At 41.7% G+C, this 24,009-nt stretch overlaps 1 protein-coding gene across 2 annotated transcripts in view; it reads left to right on the top strand.

The window, feature by feature from the left end:
- Positions 1–24,009, top strand: part of TTC39C (tetratricopeptide repeat domain 39C) — a 125,582-nt gene that overhangs the window by 46,322 nt on the left and 55,251 nt on the right. For both annotated transcript variants that reach the window (XM_063451471.1, XM_063451470.1), the window contains one exon: positions 8,848–8,896. In XM_063451471.1, the coding sequence (XP_063307541.1) occupies positions 8,848–8,896 (49 nt within the window). The remainder of the gene's footprint in view (positions 1–8,847; positions 8,897–24,009) is intronic.

The following is a 24,009-nucleotide window of genomic DNA, read 5'->3' as shown; positions in this document are numbered from 1 at the left end:
TATGACTAAACTGTAGTATTTTCATTTTATTTTTTTAAATTCTTTATTTATGTCAAGGTCAGACACCACAATGAAATATACAATACAATAGAAATGTATGCATTACAACTAACACATATCAACATTAGTATGAGGCAAGTATGTGTGTAGACTCATAGAACCAACTTTAAGCACTTTCAGCGGAAGGTTGCTCGTTGACTGTGAGAGTCTATACATCGATGGTGTCCCACCAGGCTTTTTAAATGAGATAAAACCAAGGAACCTGACTGACTATAGTAGACACGTTTCTCATACAAGGTGCCTAGATTCATCGACCTATACGATGCGCTTGTAGGATAGTAATATCAGTGGGGTTAGTGCACTCTTTTTAATCGCGGGGTTTTGGGCATAGTCCCTAAGCTGGAGATATCGAAAAAAATCAGAGCGACGTAAAGTAGCCCTGGTTTTCAATTCCTCAAATGATCTAAACGAGCCGCCCTCATATAAATGGCATAGACGCTGTACCCCAGTGCTTTCTATGCCTCTAAAATCTCTATCTTCCAACCCCGGGATAAAGGCTGCGTTCCTCAGATAAGGGGCCAGCGGGGATAGGTGAGGGGATAAGCCATATTTAGTTGACGTGGCGTCCCAAATTTTCAAGGAGTTTACAATAGCTGGGCATTCGATACGTATAGATGATCTGTGGTCCCTAGGGACCCACATCAAGAATATCGGATCCCATAAGAGAAGACTCCAAGTCCACCCTCCGTCTCTCTTCCTGTGGAGAGTGAGATAGTGCTATTTGGGTTAGCTGGGCTGCTAGATAGTAGAAGTAGAGGTTTGGTAAACCCAAACTAACCCTTGTTTTTGCCCTATAAATAACGTTGCGCGAAACTCTAGGCTTCCTGTTCTGCCATATGAATTTTCCTATAGCCTGTTGGTGTGCTCCAAAATCAGACTTCGTAAGTCTGACTGGGAGAGCTTGAAATAAGAACAGAATCCTAGGGAGAACGTTCATTTTTACCGAATGTATCCTACCGATCCAGGAGATCGGCTTATCTATCCATTTCTCAACATAATTTTGTTGAAACAAATGGGCAGGGTCTGCCGTCAGACCCATAAGTACTTTATATGGTCTCGTGCTATATGAATCTTATAAGTTTTTCCTATGTGGGCTATATCTGTTTCTATTATACTTATAGGGAGCGCGCTCAATTTAGTTAAGATCACCCTATATCCAGCCAGCCCACTGTATGCTTCTAACACGTTCGTCAGCGCCGCCATCGACTCTATCGGATCGGTCAGAGTCAACAAAATGTCGTCAGCGAATCCCCACACTACATACCGCTGATCCCCGACCGTAATCTCCTTAATTTCCAAGCTGTTTCGTATGGTTTGCAAGAGGGGTTCCAAAAAGAGGGCGAACAGCAGAGGTGAAAGAGGACAACCCTGTCTGGTTCCATTCCCCAAACTGAAAGGCACCATCTTCGCCCCCGATGTCCGTGTACATTGCTCTAATTGCGGTTATAAACGTGCTCGGGAAGCCAAAGTGTCGGAGTACCTCGAATAGGTAAGGCCAATTTACCCTATCGAAGGCCTTCTCCGAGTCGAGTGACAAGATTAAGGTCGGGATCCCCTTAGCTGCCTGCCACCAGATGAGGTCAATATTGCGCCTAGTATTCTCGAATAGTTGCCTGCCAGGTACAAAGCCCACTTGGTCCGTGTGTATTAAACGCATTAATAGGGGGTTTAATCTGCTAGCTAGGATCTTTGCCAGAATTTTAGAGTCATGGGTTATTAAAGATATCGGGTGGAAGTTTTCCGGGATCGAATCATCTTTGCCGGGCTTCGGCAAAAGCACAATGTCCGCTAAGGACATGTCCCTGTCCGGTGTGCCCCCCTCCATAAGATCATTGAACCACTTTTCCATATGCGGTGTGAGTTCCTCTCGGAATATCTTATAGTAGCTGCCCTCAAAGCCATCTGGGCCTGGAGCTTTATTGCCTTTTAATGTTGATATCGCAGCATCAATCTCCTCAGCCGTGATTCGCGTTCCTAGGGCAACAGAGTCGTCTCCCAGCAACGTAGGCAGGGACAGACGGGACAGAAAAGTGTGTGTACTGTCTGCTTCATTTCGTGGGTTGCTAGCGGCCCCGCCGGAGTGATTGTATAATTTGGTGTAGGATCTGTACAATACTTACCCGAAGCATCCTTAATTCTCGTAATATGTGAGTGTCCTTGTCTCGGGCGGAGAGATCTGGCTAAGAGCGTATCCATTTTGTTTGATTTTTCATAGTAAGTCCTCTTGGACCACACTATAGCTCTAGCTGTCTAGTCTAGGAGCGTTTCGCGGACCGATGCCCGCAGGGTCTGTACTTCCGTTAATGTGCTAGGCGATGAGTTAGCTTTATGTTTTTCTTCTGCTTTCCACAGAGCTTCCAGGAGATGATGATAATTGTGTTTTAGTGATGAGAGAAAGACAATTGAAACACTTTTCTGTCATATAAAGGGTCTGAAAATCTGTTCCAGGTTGGTTAACGATGTTACCGGAGGTGGACTTACACGTTCCAAGTAATTATCTTTCTTTGTGCTGTGCTTCATTATGAAACTCTGCACATGCAGACTCAAGCACTATGACCACTTCACAGCACTGAAGTCTTGATAGTTTTTGGTTCCCCCATTGTCCTATGCATTAGGAGTCTTTGTGTTCAAAACACGTATTGGTGTTTGTTGGCCATTATATCTTTTTGGGGGCGGTGGGTTTGGGTTTGGGATTTACAGCATGCCTGTGTCCTTTTACGTGTTGTCCTAAAGTAGCTCTTTCTATTGATCCCATTTTAGTGCTTCACATCACATTGAGTTTTTACTCAATATGTGTGACGAAGAAGTCATAAATGTATCGGCTGTTTTCGTGCACATGGAAATGATTTGGGCACATAATGTGTTTCAAAGCAAAGAATTTTCTAAAAAGTACCACAAAATACATCTCGTACGGAAGAGTCATCTTCACTAAATAAACGCAAGCTTTGTAAAAATAGAATCATTCAAGGCCATTTGTGGTCTGCTGGCACTCAGCCCATGGAGTGACTCATCCATTATTTGAGCGCTTCAGTGCAGTCTGTTTGATAATTACTTCTGTGGCTAAATCACTGTAATGAAGATTTCTAAAGCACTTTTACTAACTTATCAGCCCTTTCATATGACAAAGGTGCCCTCCCATCTCTATGTGGAAATGTCATGATGAATATGCAGCTGGAACACTTCCTTGTTCCATTTGAGTCTTATACACAATGTTTTTATAATGTTTATAATGCATTACTTCTTAAAGTATGTGGGTTTGAAATGTCTGCATGATTTTGTTGAAAATAAAATATCACTGCGAGGTCCTATTTACAAATACTCGGAGTGCTCAGTTAACCTTAGTAACAAATACTGATTTTTAATTTGTGTGCGGTTACAAATAGTAACATAAAATGTTTAAAGGGTTACCGTATTCTAAGTAACTGCTTACTGAGGAAGCTACCACAGCGAAACGGTACACTCTTATTGTTTATATTTGTTTTTGATGTTATAATAAATGTTATATCTGTAGCAGTGTTGCCAGCACTTTATTACAAAAAAGGATCAAGATAAAACAGCTGGGGAAGTGTTAACCCACAATTTGACACAAGGTGTAGACCCTTATAGCCAAGGACCTATGGGCTAAAAATAAGGAGAGGGTACATTTTTATTACCGTATATACTCGAGTATAAGTCGACCCGAATATAAGTCGAGACCCCTAATTCTACCCCCCAAAACTGGGAAAACGTATTGTCTCGAGTATAAGACTAGGGTGGGAAATGCAGCAGCTACTGGTAAATTTCTAAATAAAATTAGATCCCCAAAAAAGTATATGAATTGAATATTTATTTACAGTGTGTGTATATAATGAATGCAGTGTGTGTGTGTATGAATGCAGTGTGTGTGTGTATGAATGCTGTGTGTGTATGTATGAATGCTGTGTGTGTGTATGAGTGCAGTGTGTGTATGTGATGCAGAGCCTTGGTGGGGGGTGGGCATTTTTATTATTATTATTATTATTTTTATATATTATTAATATGTTTTATTTTATTTAGTATTATTTAAATTTGTATTTATTTATTTTTGTCCCCCCTCCCTGCTTGTTAGCTGGCCAGGGAGGGGGGCTCTCATTCCCTGGTGGTCCAGTGGCATGGGCTGTGTAGGAGGGGGGCTGGCAGCGAGATGTTACTTACCTTTCCTGCAGCTCCTGTCAGCTCCCTTCTCCTGCGTTCCGGTCAGCTCCCTTCTCCTCCACTGTAAGTCTTGTGGTCTGACTGCCGCGCGGAGCACAAAAAATGTGCCGAAAAACTCGTCTTATACTCGAGTATATACGGTATATCCATATAAGATATAAAACTTTGTCGGACATACTGCCAAATTCCTGTGTTTTCTCTAAGTGACAATTCTCCTGATAGAAGAGAGGTGGGGTGCTACTTGGAAAGGAACAAATATGCATTAATTGAGCCTATTTTTGTGGCTCAATTACATGTAAGTGTGTTTACACCCGATTATTTCCATTTGCTAAGGATTGTTACCATCTGCACTATTAGTTGTTCTCTCAGTTTTTATCTTTTGTATGCTGCTGTTTTAACATCGCTACTGTACTGCATACTGTAAGGGGGTATCATCGCTCAACTTTGTATTATAAGCCTTGTGAGTGTAATATAATTATATATACCTTTCACAAGTGTTTTTTGAGGTTACAGTGCTCTTTTTTTCAGGTAGAATTGGCCTAACACACCAGCTTCTATTTAATAAATGTAATAATAATAATAATACAACTCCTGTGGTACTCACCTAGTTTAGGACTGTGTACAATGCCTACAAAATGGCTGTTTAGCATGAGGTTTGTACTAGGTATCTAAAGAAAAACTTACTGTTTTTTACTGTATGTATTGGGGCTGCCCAGGAGTGATGGGAGTGAGCGCAGGACTTATTTTTTTGTAATTGTACTAGGTATCTCCCTGGAGTGTGCATGTGTATTCAAAGGGTACAGCACCTTACGTTTACACTGCATGTTAACACAGCAATGTGCCTGGCTATTGCAATAATCTACCCCAGCCAGGGCGCCGCAACGTGCACAAAGGGGTGCCGCGGAATGTTTCCCCGGTGCTATGATGATAGGACTTTAATTATAGTACCGGGGAAACATTACTGCTCAACAGGGACCCAGTCGAGTGCCGTGGTCCTTTAAGACCGCGACCGGGAACCTGTAATGTTGGCTGGCTTGGAGGAAGGGACAGTCTTTCACTTTCTCCCAGCGTCATGCAGAGAGACGGTGCGAGAAAGGAGAGGAGGCAGCCGCAGTGTAAGGGGAGTGGAGCACGAAGAGCTCCAGACCCCTTCACTCCCCCCCACCAGGACCAGGACTCCAAGCCACTCTCCTAGACACACAAGGTAAGCTAACAGGAGGGTGGCTGGAGATTTAAAAAAAAAAAAGTCACTTGTGTGTGAGTGTTTGTATGAGTTTGCGTGTGTGTGTTTGTGAGTGTGTATATTAGTGGGAGTATGAGTGTGTGTATTTGTATAAGTGTTTGTGTGTGTGAGTATGAGTCTGTGTGTTTGTGTGTGTGTGTGTGTGTGTGTGTGTGTGTATATATATATATATATGTCAGTGTGCTTCTGTGTCTGTGTGTGCGCACACATCTGTGTATGTGCCTCTGTGTGTCAGGGTGTGTGTTTTTATGTCAGTGTGTGTATCTGTGTCATGCTGTGGGCATGTATCAATGTTTGTGTGTGTGTCAGGGTGCATGTATCTATGTGTGTGTATGTGTCAGTGTGTATCTATGTGTGTGTATGTGTTGGTGTCTATATGAATTTGTGTGTATGTGTTTGTGTATTTATTTGCATCTGTGTGTTAATGTGCATGAATATCTGTGTAAGTATGTATGTATGCATGTATGTATGTATGTATGTATGTGGTAGTGTTTGTGCATGCTTCCGATCAGTCAAACACCAGCACAATATACAAGCACACTCCTGCAATCTAACACAAATATTACATACACACACACCCCTACATTCAAACTAAAAAAAATAATTCATACAAACACGCCCCTTCACTCAAACACAAATACTTCACACAAATGTACATCCACATTTAAAAGTGAACATTACATTCAGACACACCCCTGCAATCAAACGCAAACATTACAAACAAACACACCCCTGTATTAAAACACAATCATGTACACAAGCATCCCTTCAAACACCAACACTGTACATTAAACTAAAGCGCCAGTAAATGCCGCAGCGCTGTACAGATATACAACCTAGACATTTTTGACTTGGGGTGCCTTGGAAAAATACTGAAATGTTAAGGGCACCTTGAATCTAAAAAAATTGGAAACCACTGCTCTACCCATTGGCTGTTACTGGGTTTTTCACACTACAGGATCAATCCAGTGCTACAGTTGTTTCTGCTTATTCATGCTTTAACAGAAATTCCCCCTCTGTTATGAACTCTTTAGTATTTATCAGCAGAAGCAGGCATACCTGCACTATGCGCCAGCAGTGCTGGAGTGTATGTAAATGTTTGATTTAGTAATGGTCTATAAATAGATCCTGTTTCTGCAGGATACTTCACTGACTTTATTTCTGCCCTCTCATTGGCAAAAAAAAAAATATTTTGTTCTGCTATGCAGATATTACTAGCATGTGTTACACTGAGCATGTGACTGGCAAGATTTCCTTGTGAATAAATACTCCTGGTGTGAGTATGTGAAAATATTAGTTCGTAGCATTTTAACGATGTTCGGACGTGTCCGTACGTTCTAATTATAATGGGCCTTTAGGGTGTACTGACACCTCCTGCAGTTTTATTGTGAGTCCCAGGTATCAATCAATACATGGGGTTCCCCTGTCAGCTGGTCAGTTGCCCCAGACTGACCGATGAACTTTGTGCAGCGCTGGAAGTCAGGGCAGCTTAGAACCCATTAAATTCTGTTTTTCCAGTGGGTTGACTTCTTACTTGGGGTCAACCGTGCTGCTCCCCTGTTCCTCTCAGCAGCCAGCAGAGCAGGGCAAGCTCATTGACTGGTGTAAGCTGATTGCTCTCACCCAATGGTTAGGGTGTTTGGAGTGGTCCTTTAAGTTTGTCAAAGCATGATGGGAGTTGCAGCTCATTAATTTTAAGCTTTGCAGTACTAATAGCTCTAAATAAGTATTGTAGATCATGCTGTTCAATTCTACTTGTACGATGGCATCACCATGTGAACTGTATCTGAATCCTATTCACTAAATAAATTATTTTCCTATTAACCGTTTATTGCTTCAACAATGTTTCAGTAGACTGGCTGTGACCCATAGAGAATTTATCTGGTGTAATTTTTCTTTCAGATTAAAAGTATAGTATTACTGCTGGCAAAGTTTAAAAGCTAGCGCAAGTGATACTTGTATGTATCCCTGGGTCATGATTCTTAATTGTTTTTAATTATTTAAGACATAAGATACAGTAATCCTCTGGAGAAATCTGTAGCGTGCACTATTTATTTATTTTTATTTTATAATATATAACAGCACAAATAAAAACATGGCCTGATATTATATGTCATAGATAGCTTGTGCTGACTGGGAACCAGTCAAGACCCTTAAAAGATGTCAGAGAAAACTCCAGGGTCTCAATGACTTGGGACTCAAATTTTTGTCCCTATGCAATTTTAGTCGGATCTGGTTCCTCAATGGTTGGAACTGGAGCATAACATTTTGTAGTAGAAAAATCATTGCTGATGCCATGTCTGTAATTTGCGTCACTGTTTAAAAAGCATTAAATACAGGGATTTTATTGTGCCAGTATTATTATGAGGACCAAACTGTTGGTCTGATAACGTTCTTGAAGCCAATTTATATCCAGTGTTTAAATATAATTAGTACATTTCCTGTTTACAAGAAGTAATTCCTTTGTTCTGTTACATATCACGTCCAACGTCCAATAGCAAATATATTCATTTTCATCTGGTTTCTATGTTTTTCCAAGTCTGCCCTTTAACATGGACTTAAGCAGGTAGAGTAAGTTAAAGGACCACTATAGTGCCAGGAAAACAAACTCGTTTTCCTGGCACTATAGTGCCCTTAGGGTGCCCCCACCCTCAGGGTCCCCCTTCCGCCTGGCTTAAGGGGGAGGAAGGGGGTTAAACACTCACCTTTATCCAACTCCAGGCTCCCTCGGCCCTGGGGACTCTCCTCCTCCTTCCAACGTCATCGGCTGAATGCGCACGCGCATTCAGCCAGTCCATAGGAAAGCATTCTTAATGCTTTCCTATGGATGCTGGCGTCTTCTCACTGTGAAAATCACAGTGAGAAGCGCGGAAGCGCCTCTAGCGGCTGTCAAAGAGACAGCCACTAGAGGCTGGATTAACCCAAATGTAAACATAGCAGTTTCTCTGTAACTGCTATGTTTACAGCAGGCAGGGTTAATCCTAGATGGACCTGGCACCCAGACCACTTCATTAAGCTGAAGTGGTCTGTGTGCCTATAATGGTCCTTTAATGTCGTAATAGCATAATACGTTAAAAAGCAAGTTGGTGTGATTCCAAATGTTTCAAAGTGGCTATAATCTTGAAAATCTTAGCTTAGTTTTCTATTTGTTGGTTTGTTTGTTTATTGTATTTTTATTTTTGTATTTATTTATTTTTTAAATCTGGCTGTGCTGTCTCAATAGTTTTCCTCCGTGTTGCTTAATGGGCGCAGTCTGGCATAAGGGTACCGCTACATGAGTTGATATAACTCCACTATATTACATAAAGCCAGTTATTTTCCTGTATCTCCGTTTAAAAATCTAAAAACTTTGTTAACATTTTGTCTTGCAGGAATCAAAGTCCTTTAATGAGTTTTGGAGCAAGTTTTGTCAGTTTCTTGGTGAGTACAACGGTATATTTAGTGAGAATTTGTATTCAAAGCATACATTGTATAACCTTGTGTAACCTTGTTGGTCACTGAACCTATCTATATTGCATTTATGTTTCATCCTTTATTTTTTTAAATACATTTCTGGATGATAAATAGTACTGAAGTTCAGACTAAGGTTGGCACTACATATTATAAACATTGAATGGTCACTCTATGCATCAAACCACTTCATTAAGATGACTATATACAGTCCCTGTCAATGTGTGCGTATCTGTAAATGTCTGTCGTTTTGAAGTGCGTGCAAGCTCACGTCAGGATGTGTGTGGGTTTCAGGAAGTAGCGATCGGTGACCTCATGCAAGAAGACATTTTGGCCAGTGGCCCCTAGGTAAATCGAGTTAGAGACGGGTTTAGTGCATTGAGTGCATTTAGTGCATTTTCCTTCAGCCTTACCTCTAGATTTTCATTGTATGAGATTTTTTTTTTTTTTACATTTTTTATTTTTGCAGTGCAGAAAATGATAACAACAGACGTGTGGTACCCCAAAGGTAATCCTCACGTTGATTTTCAGCTAGTAAAACATTGGGGTAACCGAGGTTACTTGCACATTTTTATATTAAGTTAGGATAACGTCAGTATATAGCGTTCGATTAGGAAGACATATAGGAGTAAAGGTACATTTAGATGCATCAAACTTATTACATGTTACATGTTAGCAGATTAGCTTAACGTAGTGCTATTTACCACTTGAACTGCACTTGTTTAGTAGGATATATAGTTTAGGCTGTAACTTGTAACCACCTGGCTTATGACAGATAGGGTGTAATGCTTACTCTTTTAAGCAGAATAGGTGGTAGGGTTTGGCTAAGGTCTAAGTAGGGGTACAAGTATTTGCACGTGGGGCTGCTGTGGAGCTTGTCTTAGTGGGGAAGTCCCTAGCATTTTCATATTTAGAAATTGCGTGATGTGCTAGATATCAGGATATTAGTACATAAATTGAAACTAGGAGAGTGAGAGGAAAGGTACAAACTAAAATACAAAGATAAACTGAAATACCAAGACAACCAGAGTACATGTGGTAGAGAAATTAAAGGCAGACTGAGTGTTCATAACGTATTGCCGGGGCCTTCTTCGGTGCTAGGGCGAAATATCGTGGCTATGGTCCACTGTGTAACCCGGGTTCAACCGACTCCAGCTCTGCGCTTGACTTGTGAGTAGGCCGCTCGGGCCTCGCAGATGGTCCGGTCGCGGGCTTCTCGTGGGCTGCCCTCTCGCTCTATGTCCTGTTCTCGGCTTGCTGCTCTGGTTGCAGGGGTGGTTACGAAGGCGGCTGGTCGCCGGGTGCGAGGTATATCCACCCTCCAGCCCCGGGCCGGGATGAAGGCCGGCATCTTGAAACCACGGACCCGGGCACTTCCATGGGCCGGGTCCTTCCCGTGTTGGGAATAGCGGAGAGGTCTGATGGTCTGCCGCCTTCTGTGGCGGCCATCCCTCCGCCCATGTGGGTGATGCCTCCGGGTCCTGCCCTTGGTGGCCCTCGGCCCAGGTGGGCCAGCACTAGGAGGTGCAAGCATGTCACGGTAGGTTAGTCCCGAGGGGGTCCTCCACTCACTCCGTCGCCTGCCGCCTTGTCCGATAATTCGAGGCTGGATCGGTATAGAGAGCATGTGGGTCTCCAATTTGATCCATAGTTGGTGAAAATGCTCATTCATCCGCTGTAGCATGCGGTCCACTGAGCGGAGGGCTGGTTCGCTTTGTGTATACTCCGTCTCTGCCCGCCATGTCTTAGTCGCCATTTTAAGTTGGGCCTCCACAGGCACCTGGACCCCGTGCAAGGTTTGCCTCTCGGGTCGAGTGGGTAAGGCAGTCGAGTGGGGACCAGGATGACCCCCACCCGTCCAAAGGGGGGGGGGGTAGGAGAACTTGTGTTCTCGCTTGTGACCGGGAAACAGGGAGATCGGCCGCCTCTCCCCAGCTCCGGTTTAGTAGGCCGCAGCGGTGCTCCTCTGGTCTCCCATGACTTGGCAGTTTGGGAATGTCTTGGGGTGTATCGCTGTGTCCCCTCTGGGATCTGTATTGCCCTTCAGAGGGGTTAATCTTCGTTTTTCCTGGGGTAAAATCAGCTTTATTTGCATTCATAGCAGGAGCTCAGGGCACACACGTCTGCTCCCCTTGCTGGTCAGGCTCCGCCCCCATTTGTATGAGATTTTACACTAGCCTTGGCCGGTTTCTCCAACTCAAAATCCTTTTAATCCACATCTGCATTTATTTGGAATTTCCCTGTGGAGGCTCATTCAATAAATAAGAGTCCATAGGTAATATCCAGGTGAATCGACTTGTTCGCATGTGGAGTAAAAGGATTTTTTATTAAGGCTTAACTATCTGAAACAAAATAGTCGCTTATGACACAAGTAATGCTGTTTTGTATGTTGTTATCTCATTTCTGTTAAAAAAAAATAGTTATTTCATTAAAAAAACTGCTACGGTGCTCCAGAACCTGTGATACGCTTCTGCGGAAAGTTCCCTGGTGTCCACAAAAAAGTGACACCAGTGAACAAAATCAGGACAACAGGCCTCTGAAAAAGGAATTGTCCCATTGGCATTGGGACAGTTGTGAGGCCAAGGGTAGTAAATTTATAAAAAATGTGTTAATACTGGAACCTGGTTAGAAAATGATTCAATAAAAATCCTTTCCCTGCTAATTTTTTTATTTTTTATATTTTTATTATGCAATTTTCATGTTCACAACACGTACTTTGTATATTTTGTACAGAATAAAGAGTAGTAACTGGTAGAAGTGTTGCTATACATAAAGATATCTGTGCAACGGTATGAACATTGCATTATAATAGATACATTAGGGGTCAGAGGAGGAAGGTTGGGGGGAGGGGAGAGAACATAAGATAGTACTTTGCTTGACAGGTTAGAGTTCAGTTTGTCGGTTTCAACTTTTATAGAGTCGTGGTGTACCACTCCATGCAATACTGGATTACTGGAGACTTCGAGTTGTGTTCAGTTAATCTCTCTTGGGGATAACTTTCTATAAATGTATTTCACATGTGCCAAGCAATGCTCCAGAATTTAGTTTTGGTGGGAGGGCTGTCCTACATGAGGATTCATAATGTTGTGTTGTTTTTAATTAGGTTTTTACATTGCTTTATGGTCGATGTCTCAGGGCTTCGCCATTTTTTGCTTGTCATAGCCAGCGCTGTGATGTTAATTTGGTAAATGAGATACTTTTTCTCTTTGGGTAACTTAGATGGGTAGTTGTGGAGCAGCATACATTCAGGTGTTATAGGCAAGGTTGTTTCTGTGCTACCATGAATTAGGTTAGCCACTGTTTTCCAGTATGTTGTTAGTTTTGGGCATTCCCACCAGATATGGAGCATGGTGCCCATTCCTGATGTGCACCTCCAGCAGTGATCTGACGTGTTGGGATAAATTTGTTTGAGGCGCTTTGGCACTAAGTACCAGCGGTAAAGGATTTTCCTTGATAGTTCCGTATTGTTGTTGTGCTAAGTGTGAATTGTTTAGGGGTTATGAATATCTCTCGCCATGTTTTTTCCCCGAATGTCAAACCAAGGTCTTTTTCCCATGCTATAACAAAGGGGTATCTGATAATTAAATCATATTTCAGTATGCTGGCATATAGTATTGAGATCGTCTTAATTGCTGGCGTAATTGTGAGCATTATTCTCTTAAAGCTAGTCAGCCGGTGCTCATGTACATTTGGTCCGAGCATTTTGTTTTTTCATCCAGGAATTTATTTGTAAATATGAGAATTACGCCACCAAAGGGAGACTTCTGTGTTGTATGTCTGGGAAGATTAGTGTTTGGCCATCCTGAAAGAATTGGTGAATAAAGTGTATATCGTGGCATTCCCAGATTTTCTAGTTGAAATCTGGTATTACTGAGTTTAGGGTTGAGATGGGCATAGCTCTTGAGTATGGGCTTTCCGAGCAGCATTTATGTCTGTTCCTATCCCACACATGAATAGTCGTCGCTGTGGTATTGTTACTTTTATAACAGTGTGTGCTTTTGCATCACCTAATTTTCTAATGTCAGCCATTGGGTTGGTTTGCTTTAAGTTTGGGCTGGTACTATGCTATTGGTGATAGCTGCTTGGTAATAGGTGTGTAAATTTGGTGCGTTCATCCCTCCATCAGCAGTTTTTTGCTAGAGCATGGTTGCTGTTACTCTAAGTATTTTGTATGCCCAGATAAATTGGTTGAGCAGCCGTTGTGCTTCCTTAAAATAAGAGTGCGGGAGGCGGATGGGCAATGTGCGGAATAGATATTGGAATTTGGGGACCACTATAATTTTTTTGGCCGCCAGACGGCCTGTCCATGATATATACATCCCTCGCCAATTGTGTAGTGTTATTTTAATCTCTTTCAGTAACCATATATGGTTGGTTTGCTTTATAGATATGTTGAATATTGGAAGTGAAGGCCACCCCCAGAAATGTTAGTTGATCTGATCTCCAATCACACAAGTGTTGGGATTTTAGGTGGTGCAGTTGTTGCTGGGAATGCTATAAGTCATGTGTTTGGTTGTACGACACAGTGGTGGATCTGCCAAGACATTATCAATGTTTCATCAGTGTTTAATATGGTGCTGAACCTGTGGGGGTGGTATACCCGGAATTGTATCCTCGTACTCTCGGTGGGAAAATGGATTGACGAGACGGAGTGGAACTGGAAGGAATGGGTGCGTAGCAAACAGGAAAGGATAGAAGAAAGTATGTACAGTAGTCCCCTCCACGAGGGAACAGTGCAATAACTTTACACTTTGGGGGTAGTAACTCCCATATGGTGTTAGTGGCTATCTGGGCTCTAGGTAGTCATAAGCATTTATAGCTAGTAGAAAAGCAATACGATAACATGTATAAGCAGTGAAATCAACAGAACATATAACTGTGTGTTGACATTAATAACAGTTTCCCCACTTTTCATGATCCACTTGTAAGTTTGGGACATAGACATTCTATGACGTTCTATGGCAATGAGGTACCTAGTCATGTTTATGGAGGGCATGGAACTCCGTTTCCTGCTTGCGAGTGAGCTTTACTCTGGTGGGTTTACTAGGGTGTTGCCGGGCTCACAGTACCTTAAGGCCTGCATGATGTACGGGTGCCATATCATGCTTCTCGGGGTTTCTGCATATGTTTTGCGGTGAGATAGACTGCATCCCGACTCAATTTGGTTCATCACTACCTAGGCTAGTGGAAAGTGTGGTTTAGATTCCCCACCCTTGGGAGACGTGTTATATGTGTGTAAGGTAATATATTATAATAAAGTATGGATTAGCATTATAGAGCTAATAAACTGAATTAACATGTGGGTTAAAGCACTGTTGCCATACTTGCGTATAAACCGGCAACCGTGACAGTACTTATTCGAGGAGTACTGCTATGTTTGCGGTATCTCCGCTTAGGTTACTGTCCATTCTTGGGTCCGCTTCACAGACTAGGTTGTTGTTTCTTTTGTGGGGGATATCTTTATGCCCCAGGATTCTGATATCTTCAGGCCTTCCTCAGGAGTTTGCAGTGGGGTGAGTTTCCCGTTCTTCATGACCAACAGCTTGGTAGGGTATCCCCAGCGGTACCTGACATTGTTGTCTCGGAGAGTCGCCATCACTTGTGTAAAAGACGTGCGTCTTCGTAATGTTGCAGCCGGGAGGTCTGCGAAGATTTTTACTGTTGCATATTCGGCTGGTAAGGATGTTGTGCGGCTGCTCTTTAGGATGATTTCTTTTACATGGTAGTAGTGAGCACGCAGTAATACATCTCGCGGTGTTGATTCCGGCAAATGCTAGGGGCGCGGGACTCGGTGCACCCGGTCTAGTAGCAGCATGTCTGCTGGCACATCAGGGGCTATAGTATTCCGTAGGCTGCGGACATATCTGGGTAGGTTGTCTGGGAGGACTGTTTCTGGAACCCCCCTTAATCGGAGGTTGTTCCTCCGGGACCGATCTTCTGTGTCTTTTTTCACTCTAGAGACTCAATGTATTGCTGCACGTGGTCGGCCATATCATTGTGAGCCACCGCATATTCAGCCATTTTGGTTTCTGTATGCGTTGTTCTTGCCCCGATATCTTAAAGGTCCTTGCGCAGCGTGTCCACACTAGATGTCAAAGATTGAATCAGTTTGGATAAGGCAATCAGGGCCTTGTGGAGACATTGCCCGGTAATGTTTTCACTTGACTTGGTGTCCCCTGGGTCAAAAGCAGGGTTGCTATCATCCGACGAGCCTCCGCCATCTTGAAAGGCGGCCTGTGCGGTCAGTGACACAGGAACAGGTTTTTGGCCGAAAATTTTTTAGTTTGGCTGCTTTAGATGCCTTCTTCCTATGTTTGCCTTGGAACATGTTTGTTTTGGGGGTATGAATGGAGAGTTTGCTTCTCAATTCCTCAGTTTTGTAGAGCCCATATGCCGAAGCAAAGATTCATGCGTCCATCTCGCTCGGCGGTTAGCTACGCCCCGCCTTTCCCTGCTAATTTTAATTTGTTCTCTGTGGATTTGTGCAGCAAACTAGAGGATTGGGTTAAAAAATGTTTTTCAGCAAGACTAATGTACAAGGCTAACATGAATACTGTTTCTTTGTTGTATATAAGTAAAATACTTTGAAATAAAAACGTATTAAAGCATTTTTAAAGACCCTATATGGCAGTTTAATGAGGCCAAGATAATGATTAAGCTGTCCAATTCTACAGTGGCAAACATATCTATTCTGGCCATTGTTTTGAGGTACCCAGCATATTTAAGGAAGTCTGACGTTTGCACATCTTCAGTGTTGTGCAATGGTCCATTGTGTTACAAATATATGCAAGTAGCTTTTTTGTGGATTCTGATGGTAAATGTATTTATATGCAGCTTTATGTATTGCAGTTTATTTCCATAGTTTATGGGTGTTTTGTTTCAGTTATTACTTTGTCAAATATTAAGTTACAATTAATTGCAAGTATCCCTTCTGCTTACAGCTCGCTGGGTGCTGTGTGCTGCGTAATGCATATTTATGGGCAGCCATATGAAAATATGCCTTCTGGGTAACCAGACAGAGAGAGGGAATTATGCAAACAAGTGGCATGTTTCAGAGCAAATATTTGGTTAATTGAAATCATTTTGATAATATATTACTTTGCGCTCTTCTGCCTCTCCAATTAAATATAATATTGTGTATTGAATTAGCATGAATTGGTCTTGCTTATCATTTAAAAAGCAAAAAAAAAAAAAAAAGTGCTTCTGTGTGTTTTCGAGTGGCTATCTGATGGTTTTGGGCAGACTAGATGGGCCGAATGGTTCTTATCTGCCATCACATTCTATGGTAATTTTTAAACAGTAAACCGACCAGTCACAGTCACCCTTTAACAGCAATATCGCCAGTCAGTGCACTGCCGGAAGGAATGAGTGCCTATGATTCCCTCCCCCATATATATGGAGAGCACGCACAGGGAGGAGAAGACCAAATACATACATAGAAATATGTAATTTGTCCGTTTGCACTTTCTTTGCTTGGTTTGTATCTTTGAAGATACGTTACTGTGATCACTGCTGTTGGATACAAAGTTTACACAGAATACTCCTAATTTCCTAAACCACCGCTGTGGAGGTGGAAATCATACACATTTATCTCAATACCCAGCTTCCCCACAAACACTTATTTGGGCTATTGCACAGCGCTGACATTTATCTACTTTTGGACATTCTATCACATAGGATTGCGGAATAACCTTTTATGTCTGGCAGCTACAAATTTTTATCTTTGGACTTTTTAATATTTGGTGTCATACAGACGATTTAATTTTATATTGCGCTTTTTTGTTCTATTTTTTTTTTTTACATACTTTGTTGTGATGAGGCCTGTTTTGGGCCCCTCTGTCACGCAAAGTCTCTCATAAAAAGTTAGTTTGACCTTTGCCGCTGCTCTAACCTGCGGATGTCTGGCGAAGTCTCTTTGCCGCTGCTCTAACCTGCGGATGTCTTGCGAAGAGTTGGATATACCTAAAGTAATCCTTTGAGGTTAATGTGGCTAATGTTTTTAATTGGTCAAACGATATGAATGTGCCTGCATTATACAGATGACAGTAGCGCTATAGAACTGTATGTTCAATTCCCCTGAAGTCCCTAGCCAGTAAACCAGGTTCTAATGCTTTGTTTTTCAGGTATGGCATCAGTGGTGATGGTGTGCTTTTGAGGGAATGTTTGCGGGCCGTGGAGTCCCATATTTATATTGAATTCAGTATTGCCGGGCAGGTAGTGCGGATATCGGGTCTATCCACTTTGAGGATCAATATCTAAAACTGGGGCAGGTTGGTAATTATGAGCAGAGTTTTCAGGTCCACCCATCTGTGGGCTTTCGGTGGCGAGTGCCACTCCACTATCTGAGCCAGCAGGGCGGATAAGTACTAGAGATAAAGATTGGGTAGTCCCAGTCCTCCTCTACTTTTGTGGGTATATAGGATTTGTCTCGCTATTCGATGTCGTTTTGTTGCCCATATGAAATCCTCTATCGCGGCTTGGAGCGTTTTTAGATCCCCCCCAGTTACTTTCACTGGTAGGGCCTGAAAGAGGAATAAAAGTCGAGGCAGTAGGTTCATTTTAATGCTATGGAGGCGTCCTATCCACGTTTTTTTGTGACAGTTTCCAGGTCTTTTAATAGTGTGTGAATCATGTGCGAATGGTTTTCGGTGTACCAGTCTTCAGGGTTTGACGTCAGCTTGATGCCTAGGTATTTAATAAATTGTGGACTTATCTTGAGACCGGTCATGGTCCCAAGCCATGCGGCATCCACCTCTGATATTTGTTTAAAATTCTACGTTTCCTATTGAGCAGTCCTCCACCTGTGATAATGACGTCCCCTGCATGTACCATCTATCAATCCTCGTGTAGCTATTGTGCACCTCTGGTATTTTCAGTGGCATTCCTACCGATTTATCTAAATTGATTTTATAACCCGAAACCTGCTTGTATCGGTCGAACACATTCTCCGCGTCCAGGGAAAGGACCAGAGAAGGCGTTCGGGATCGCCCTGTCCACCATATCAGGTCATCCGCTCGTCTTGTGTTTTCATATATAATTGCCTCGTGGACACAAAGCCTACTTGGTCCGGATGAATATATCTGGTGAGAAGTGGATTTAGGTGAGTGGCCAGCAGTTTGGCGTATATTTTCAAATCAAAGTTAATGAGGGAGATGGGACAGTAGTTGGTGACGTTTGTTCCATCTCTGGATGCATACGCTCTGGTGTAAATGTGGTCAGTAAGTTGGATCTTGGAGCTGTGTGGTATGTGGGATTCCTGGATAAAGACTATATCTGCCTTTTGTCGTCTGACTTCTTGTAGCAGAAGTCTGCGCTTATTGGGTACATTCAGTCCGTTTATGTTGAGTGATGTCAGTCTGAACTCCATTGTTGAGTCAGTTGTGTGAGACTGGGTTCCTTAAGGAGCGTTGGCTTGAAGGCCAAGCACCTCTCTTTCTGGTCCGAGGCAGGAGTCGACCGCCCCGGCAGCAGGCACCAAGGGTTGGATCTAAACAAAAATCAAGGGGGGGGGGGGGGGGAGAGAAGCTACCTTTTTGCAGATAAAAAGAATATTAACAGGAGCAGGAGAGTGGCTTAAAATTATGGCATATGTGTATCTGTGTCAGTGTGTGTATGTATGTATATACGTGTGTGTGTGTGTGTGTGTGTGTATATATATATATGTGTGTATATGCCCGTGTGTATATTCGTATTAGTGTCTAAATGTTTATATGTGCTTACATCTCAGTAATCAAACACCAACACTACATGCAAATACACCCTGGCAATCAAACGCTAGAATTGTATACAAACACCAATACTAGACCCAAATATACACCCACATTTAAAAGCCAACACCACATACAAACACAACAATGCATTTAAATACAAACATTACAAACATTACAAACAAACACACTCCTGTATTAAAATGCTAAAACACCCCTTCATTCAAAAACCAACCCTAAACGCAAATGCTAACACTACATACAAACACACTGGATTCAAATGCAAACATTACATAGAAGTTAACCACTGCATACATATGGCAACAAATACACCCCTACACATACACATTCTCCATATAAAACCATAATTACATTTAAACATGCAAACACTGCTCACAAATACAACCCCTAAGTGATGGTCCAATGATAGATCCCCAGCTGGCATAGCGTTGCGGGAGTTGTACGACAGATCGGATCTACCTCTTTGGCCCTCCTTGCACTAAAGGAGGCCCAAAAACATTTCTTGCACCAAGACCCTCTCTACATTAGTTCCGCCACTGGTGACCAGGCTGACTGACAGCCTGCCCCCTCAAGCACTTTGGAAACTCCTAGTGCCCAGTCCCTTTCTGCATTGTGAAATTTTCAGGCAAATTTTAAAAAATATGGAACAGGTCCCACTTTTGCAAGGACAGCACCCACAAATGCTGGACTGTACTGGCAAAATCAGTACTATTACAATGCTATAACAGAACATGCTAACCTTGTTAGCTTCACCACTGCAGTGAGTTGTAATGGGTATGAAACAGACATATTGTGATATACTTCCTATGAGGGCTATTCGCTAAATTGTAAAAAATGAAATGTGTATTCTAAGAGTGTTTAATTTTAGACTAAAATTGCTCAACTGAAAGCATAGTTGTAAGTTTTTGGTGCTAAAGTTAAAATTCACTTTGAATTACCCACAGTTGTCACTTGAGTAATAACACTATAAGTGTCTACCTGCGCGTCTTGTCCTCCTATTGCAAGGTGCCTGGTTTCCGGCTTACTAAGTACAGTCAGTGGCTGAGCTGTGTACGTACACTGATAAGGAAGTCTTTACTCTGAATTGAGGGGGCATGGCAAGTTGGGAGGCTTAGGTTTTAGAATTCTGCAAAACATTTATTTTAATCATTTATAGATTACCGTATATACTCGAGTATAAGCCGAGTTTTTCAGCACATTTTTTGTGCTGAAAAACCCCAACTCGGCTTATACTTGAGTCACTGTCTGTATTATGGCAATTTGCATTGCCATAATACAGACTTGGGGCTGTGGGGTCCTGCAGCTCCTGTCAGCAATCTCCTCCTCCACGCCGGTCCGTTCAGCACCTCGGTCAGCTCCCAGTGTAAGTCTCGCGAGAGCCGCGGGGTCATAGTGCGGCTCTCGCGAGACTTACAGAGGAGCTGCACGGACCGGCGTGGAGGAAGAGGGAACTGACAGGAGCTGCAGGAGAGGTAAGTAAGAGCTCTGCCAGCCCCCCTCCTACACAGTGCTCATTCACTGGACCACCAGGGAGTGAGCCCCCCTCCCTGCCATGTATCAAGCAGGGAGGGGGGACGAAAAAAAATATATATTAATATAATAAAATAATATTTATATAATAAAAAATATTAAAATAATAATTTAAAAATAAATAATAATAATTAATAATATAATATAATACATATTAATAATAATAATTAATTAATAAAAACAATAATCAAAATGCCCACCCCCCCACCAACACACACACACACACTGCATCACACACACTCACACTTCATTCATATACACACACTGCACACACACACGCACACACACACTGCATTCATACACACACACTGCACTCATACACACACACACTGCACACACACACTGCACTCACACACACACACTGCACTCATACACACACTGCACTCATACACCCACACTGCACTCATACACACACACTGCACTCATACACACACACTGCATTCATACGCACACACTGCATTCATACACACACACTGTAAATACATATTCAATTAACAATTTCCCACCTGCTGCATTTCCCACCCTAGTCTTATACTCGAGTCAATAAGTTTTCCCAGTTTTTTGGGGTAAAATTAGGGGCCTCGGCTTATATTCGGGTCGGCTTATACTCGAGTATATACGGTACTTGAAATATACAGAATGAGGCTAAGACCTACACATACATAAAAAGTGATTTGGTGCCAAGAGTTTCCCTTTAAACAAAAGGAAGTGAAAGCAACTGATACTTTAATAAATAACATAAACATACAGTTAAAGAATAACATAAACATACAATTAAATAAAACATTAAACACTATTTTCTCTGATTGTTTAAAGAGTTTACATTTTTCTGCCTAAGCATCCCACATTCATCCGGATTAGCATCTTATTTGATGTACTTTGCAGTCAATATAGCTTGCTTTATAAATGGCACAGAGATCAGGAAGTAGGCATAGGAATAGATGTGATAAAACTGTTCACGTGTGTTTCACAGTGCCCTAACGTTAGATATAACGCAGAACCATTTTAATAAATATTATGTTGTATTTACTCCCTTGATAAATGAAAAATGAAGGGTTAATGGAAGATCTTGTTAGAATATTTATGAAAACTATAAGTGGTTACAGTATCCTGGATGTTGTATCTAAGTAAAGTGAATTTTATCTTATCTGACCCATCACAATGAGCCATGTGCATCAAAGCTACTGTCATGTGAGCTTCAATGTTGAATGATCTGCCAAATGATTACAATGTTGAATGATCTGCCCTGTCTGTATACAAAAAGAGCACCACATGCACACACTGTAAACAGCCAGTCATGTTGAATGATCTGCCATATGATTTAAACATTTTTTTTTATCTTTTGAAAAGAAATGTTTTAATTTATTTTTCCTTCAATATGTCCACATAGCTCTAAATTTTTGGAAATTATTTACAGAATTACAGATGACAAATCTTTGTACCTGTGTGTACGTGTATGCACTGTTGTGGAGATTTGGTTGCCATTATAAAACAATGTTTCAGAAAAAAAGAATGGGGGCCCTGGTTCGAGCCCTGGACCCTGATCGGATTATTCCTAAAGCTCTGGTGTGTGCTGGATTTTTTTTTATTCGCTTGCTGTGTGTAGTATGTGTGTGTGGTATTTGTGTGATGGCGTTGTTTACAATGTTTATGTGTATGGTATCTGTGTGTAATGTGCACTCTATGTGTGTGATGCACATGTGTAATGTGAATGGGGACTGTGTGCAATGTGCATGTGGGGGGATAGTGTAATGTGGAAGTGGTGGACTGTATGTAATATATGTGTAGTATTTGCTGGCTGTTCATGGTGTGTACAGGTGGTGTTATTTGACTGTGTGTAGTGGTGCTCTTTTTATATATACATGGACATTTTCAGAAGTCATTTACAGAATTATGAAGTTACATATAACAAAACTTTGAATATGTAATGAAGGCATTGTGTGTATATGTATGCTGGGGCCATGTCTGGTGGTGCTCTGCTTTGCACCCTTCCTGCTGAGTTTTCTGATCTCTGGTAGTCCTGTGGGGAGGTCATACTCCCTGGTGGTCCGGCAGAGGTCCTGGATTCCTACTGGTCCTTCAGGCGGAACGCTCTCTGGTAGGGTGTGCTGGATTCCTGGTGTACTGTAAATGTATCATTATCCCTTGTGGGCCAGTGGGGGTCCTGGATGTCTGGTGGTTTGGCATTGGTTAAACTCCCTCTCGCTCCTCTGCTCATATAGTTACATAGCTGAAAAGAGACTGGTGTCCATCAAGTTCAGCCTTTCTCACATATATTTTTGCTGTTGATTTAAAAGAAGGTAAAAAACCCAGTCTGAAGCGGTTCCAATTTTGCAACAAACTAGGAAAAAATTCCTTCTTGACCCCAAAATAGCAGTCAGATATGTCCTTGGATCAAGCAACTATTACCCCACTAATTAGAAATTATATCCCTGTATGTTATGTTTTTGCACGTATTTATTCAATTGCTGTTTAAACATCTGTATAGACTCTGATAAAACCACCTCTTCAGGCAGAGAATTCCATATCCTCATTGCTCTTACTGTAAAAAAACCTTTTCTTTGCCTTAGATGAAATCTCCTTTCTTCCAGCCTAAATGCATGACCTTGTGTCCTATGTTTAGCCCTGTTTATGAATAGATTTCCAGATAATGGTTTACACAGGCCCCAAATATATTTGTATAATGTTATCATATCCCCTCTGAGGTGCCGTTTTTCCAAACTAAAGAGATTTTAATTTTTTTAACCTTTCTTCATAACTAAAATGCTCCATTCCTTTTATCAATTTTGTAGCTTGTCTCTGCACTTTTTCTAGTGCCATGATATCCTAATATAGATCAGGTTCCCAAAATTGCACAGCATATTCAAGGTGTGGTCTTACCAGCGATTATATAAAGAGGCAAAATTATATTTTCATCCTGAGAATTTATGCCACTATTTATACATGACAAAACCTTACCGGCCTTAGCAACTGGAGATTGACACTGAATGTTGCTGCCTAATTTGTTGTCTATAACAATTCCCAAATCCTTCTCGTGTGTGGTTATCCCTCATTCACTACCATTTAGGGTGTAAGTTGCTTATGCATTCTTGACCCCGAAGTGCATAATTTTGCATTTCTCTACATTAAATTTCACTTTCCATTTTAGTGCCTAGTCCTCCAATCTATCTAAATCCCTCTGCAGCAAAGCAATATCCAGCTCACATTTTATAACTTTACAAAGTGTTGTGTCACCTGTAAACACCGAAACATGGCTTTCAATGCCTATTTCAAGATCATTTATAAATATATTAAACAGAGGTTCGCTTATTTCCCCACTTAGCTCCTTAAGTACTCGTGGGTGAATACCGTCAGGCCCCGCAGCTTTATTTACATTAATTTTCTTTAACTGGTGTAGCACCTTGTCTTGAGTCATCCAATCACAAGTTATCTGCAAGTTTTTTGCAGCAATCAATTGCATATCTCTTGCCATAGGATCCTCATTAATATATACTGGAGAAAAATTGTTATTTAAAATGTCTGCCTTTTTCTAATCTTTATTAACTAACAGACCCATCTCTGTTTCCAGTGTACCTACACTTTCATTCTTTGTTTTTTTAGAATTGATTTACTTGAAAAGAAAATTGGGGTTGGTTTTACATTCTTTGGCTATCAATTTCTAATTTCTCTAGTTTAGCCACTTTAATTGCCTTTTTGCAAGCATTATTGACTTCCTTATAGCTTATATAGAATGCCTCTGATTTGTCCGCTTTAAATGCCCTTTTCTTATTTGTAATCTCTTGTTTTACTCTACTAAGCCACATTGGTTTCAATTTGTTTCTTTTA

Source organism: Pelobates fuscus, chromosome 4 (genome assembly GCF_036172605.1).
Source record: "Pelobates fuscus isolate aPelFus1 chromosome 4, aPelFus1.pri, whole genome shotgun sequence".
Taxonomy (NCBI): Eukaryota; Metazoa; Chordata; class Amphibia; order Anura; family Pelobatidae; genus Pelobates; species Pelobates fuscus.
Note: the sequence above shows the minus strand (reverse complement) of the source record. Positions and strands in the feature narration are given on the sequence as shown.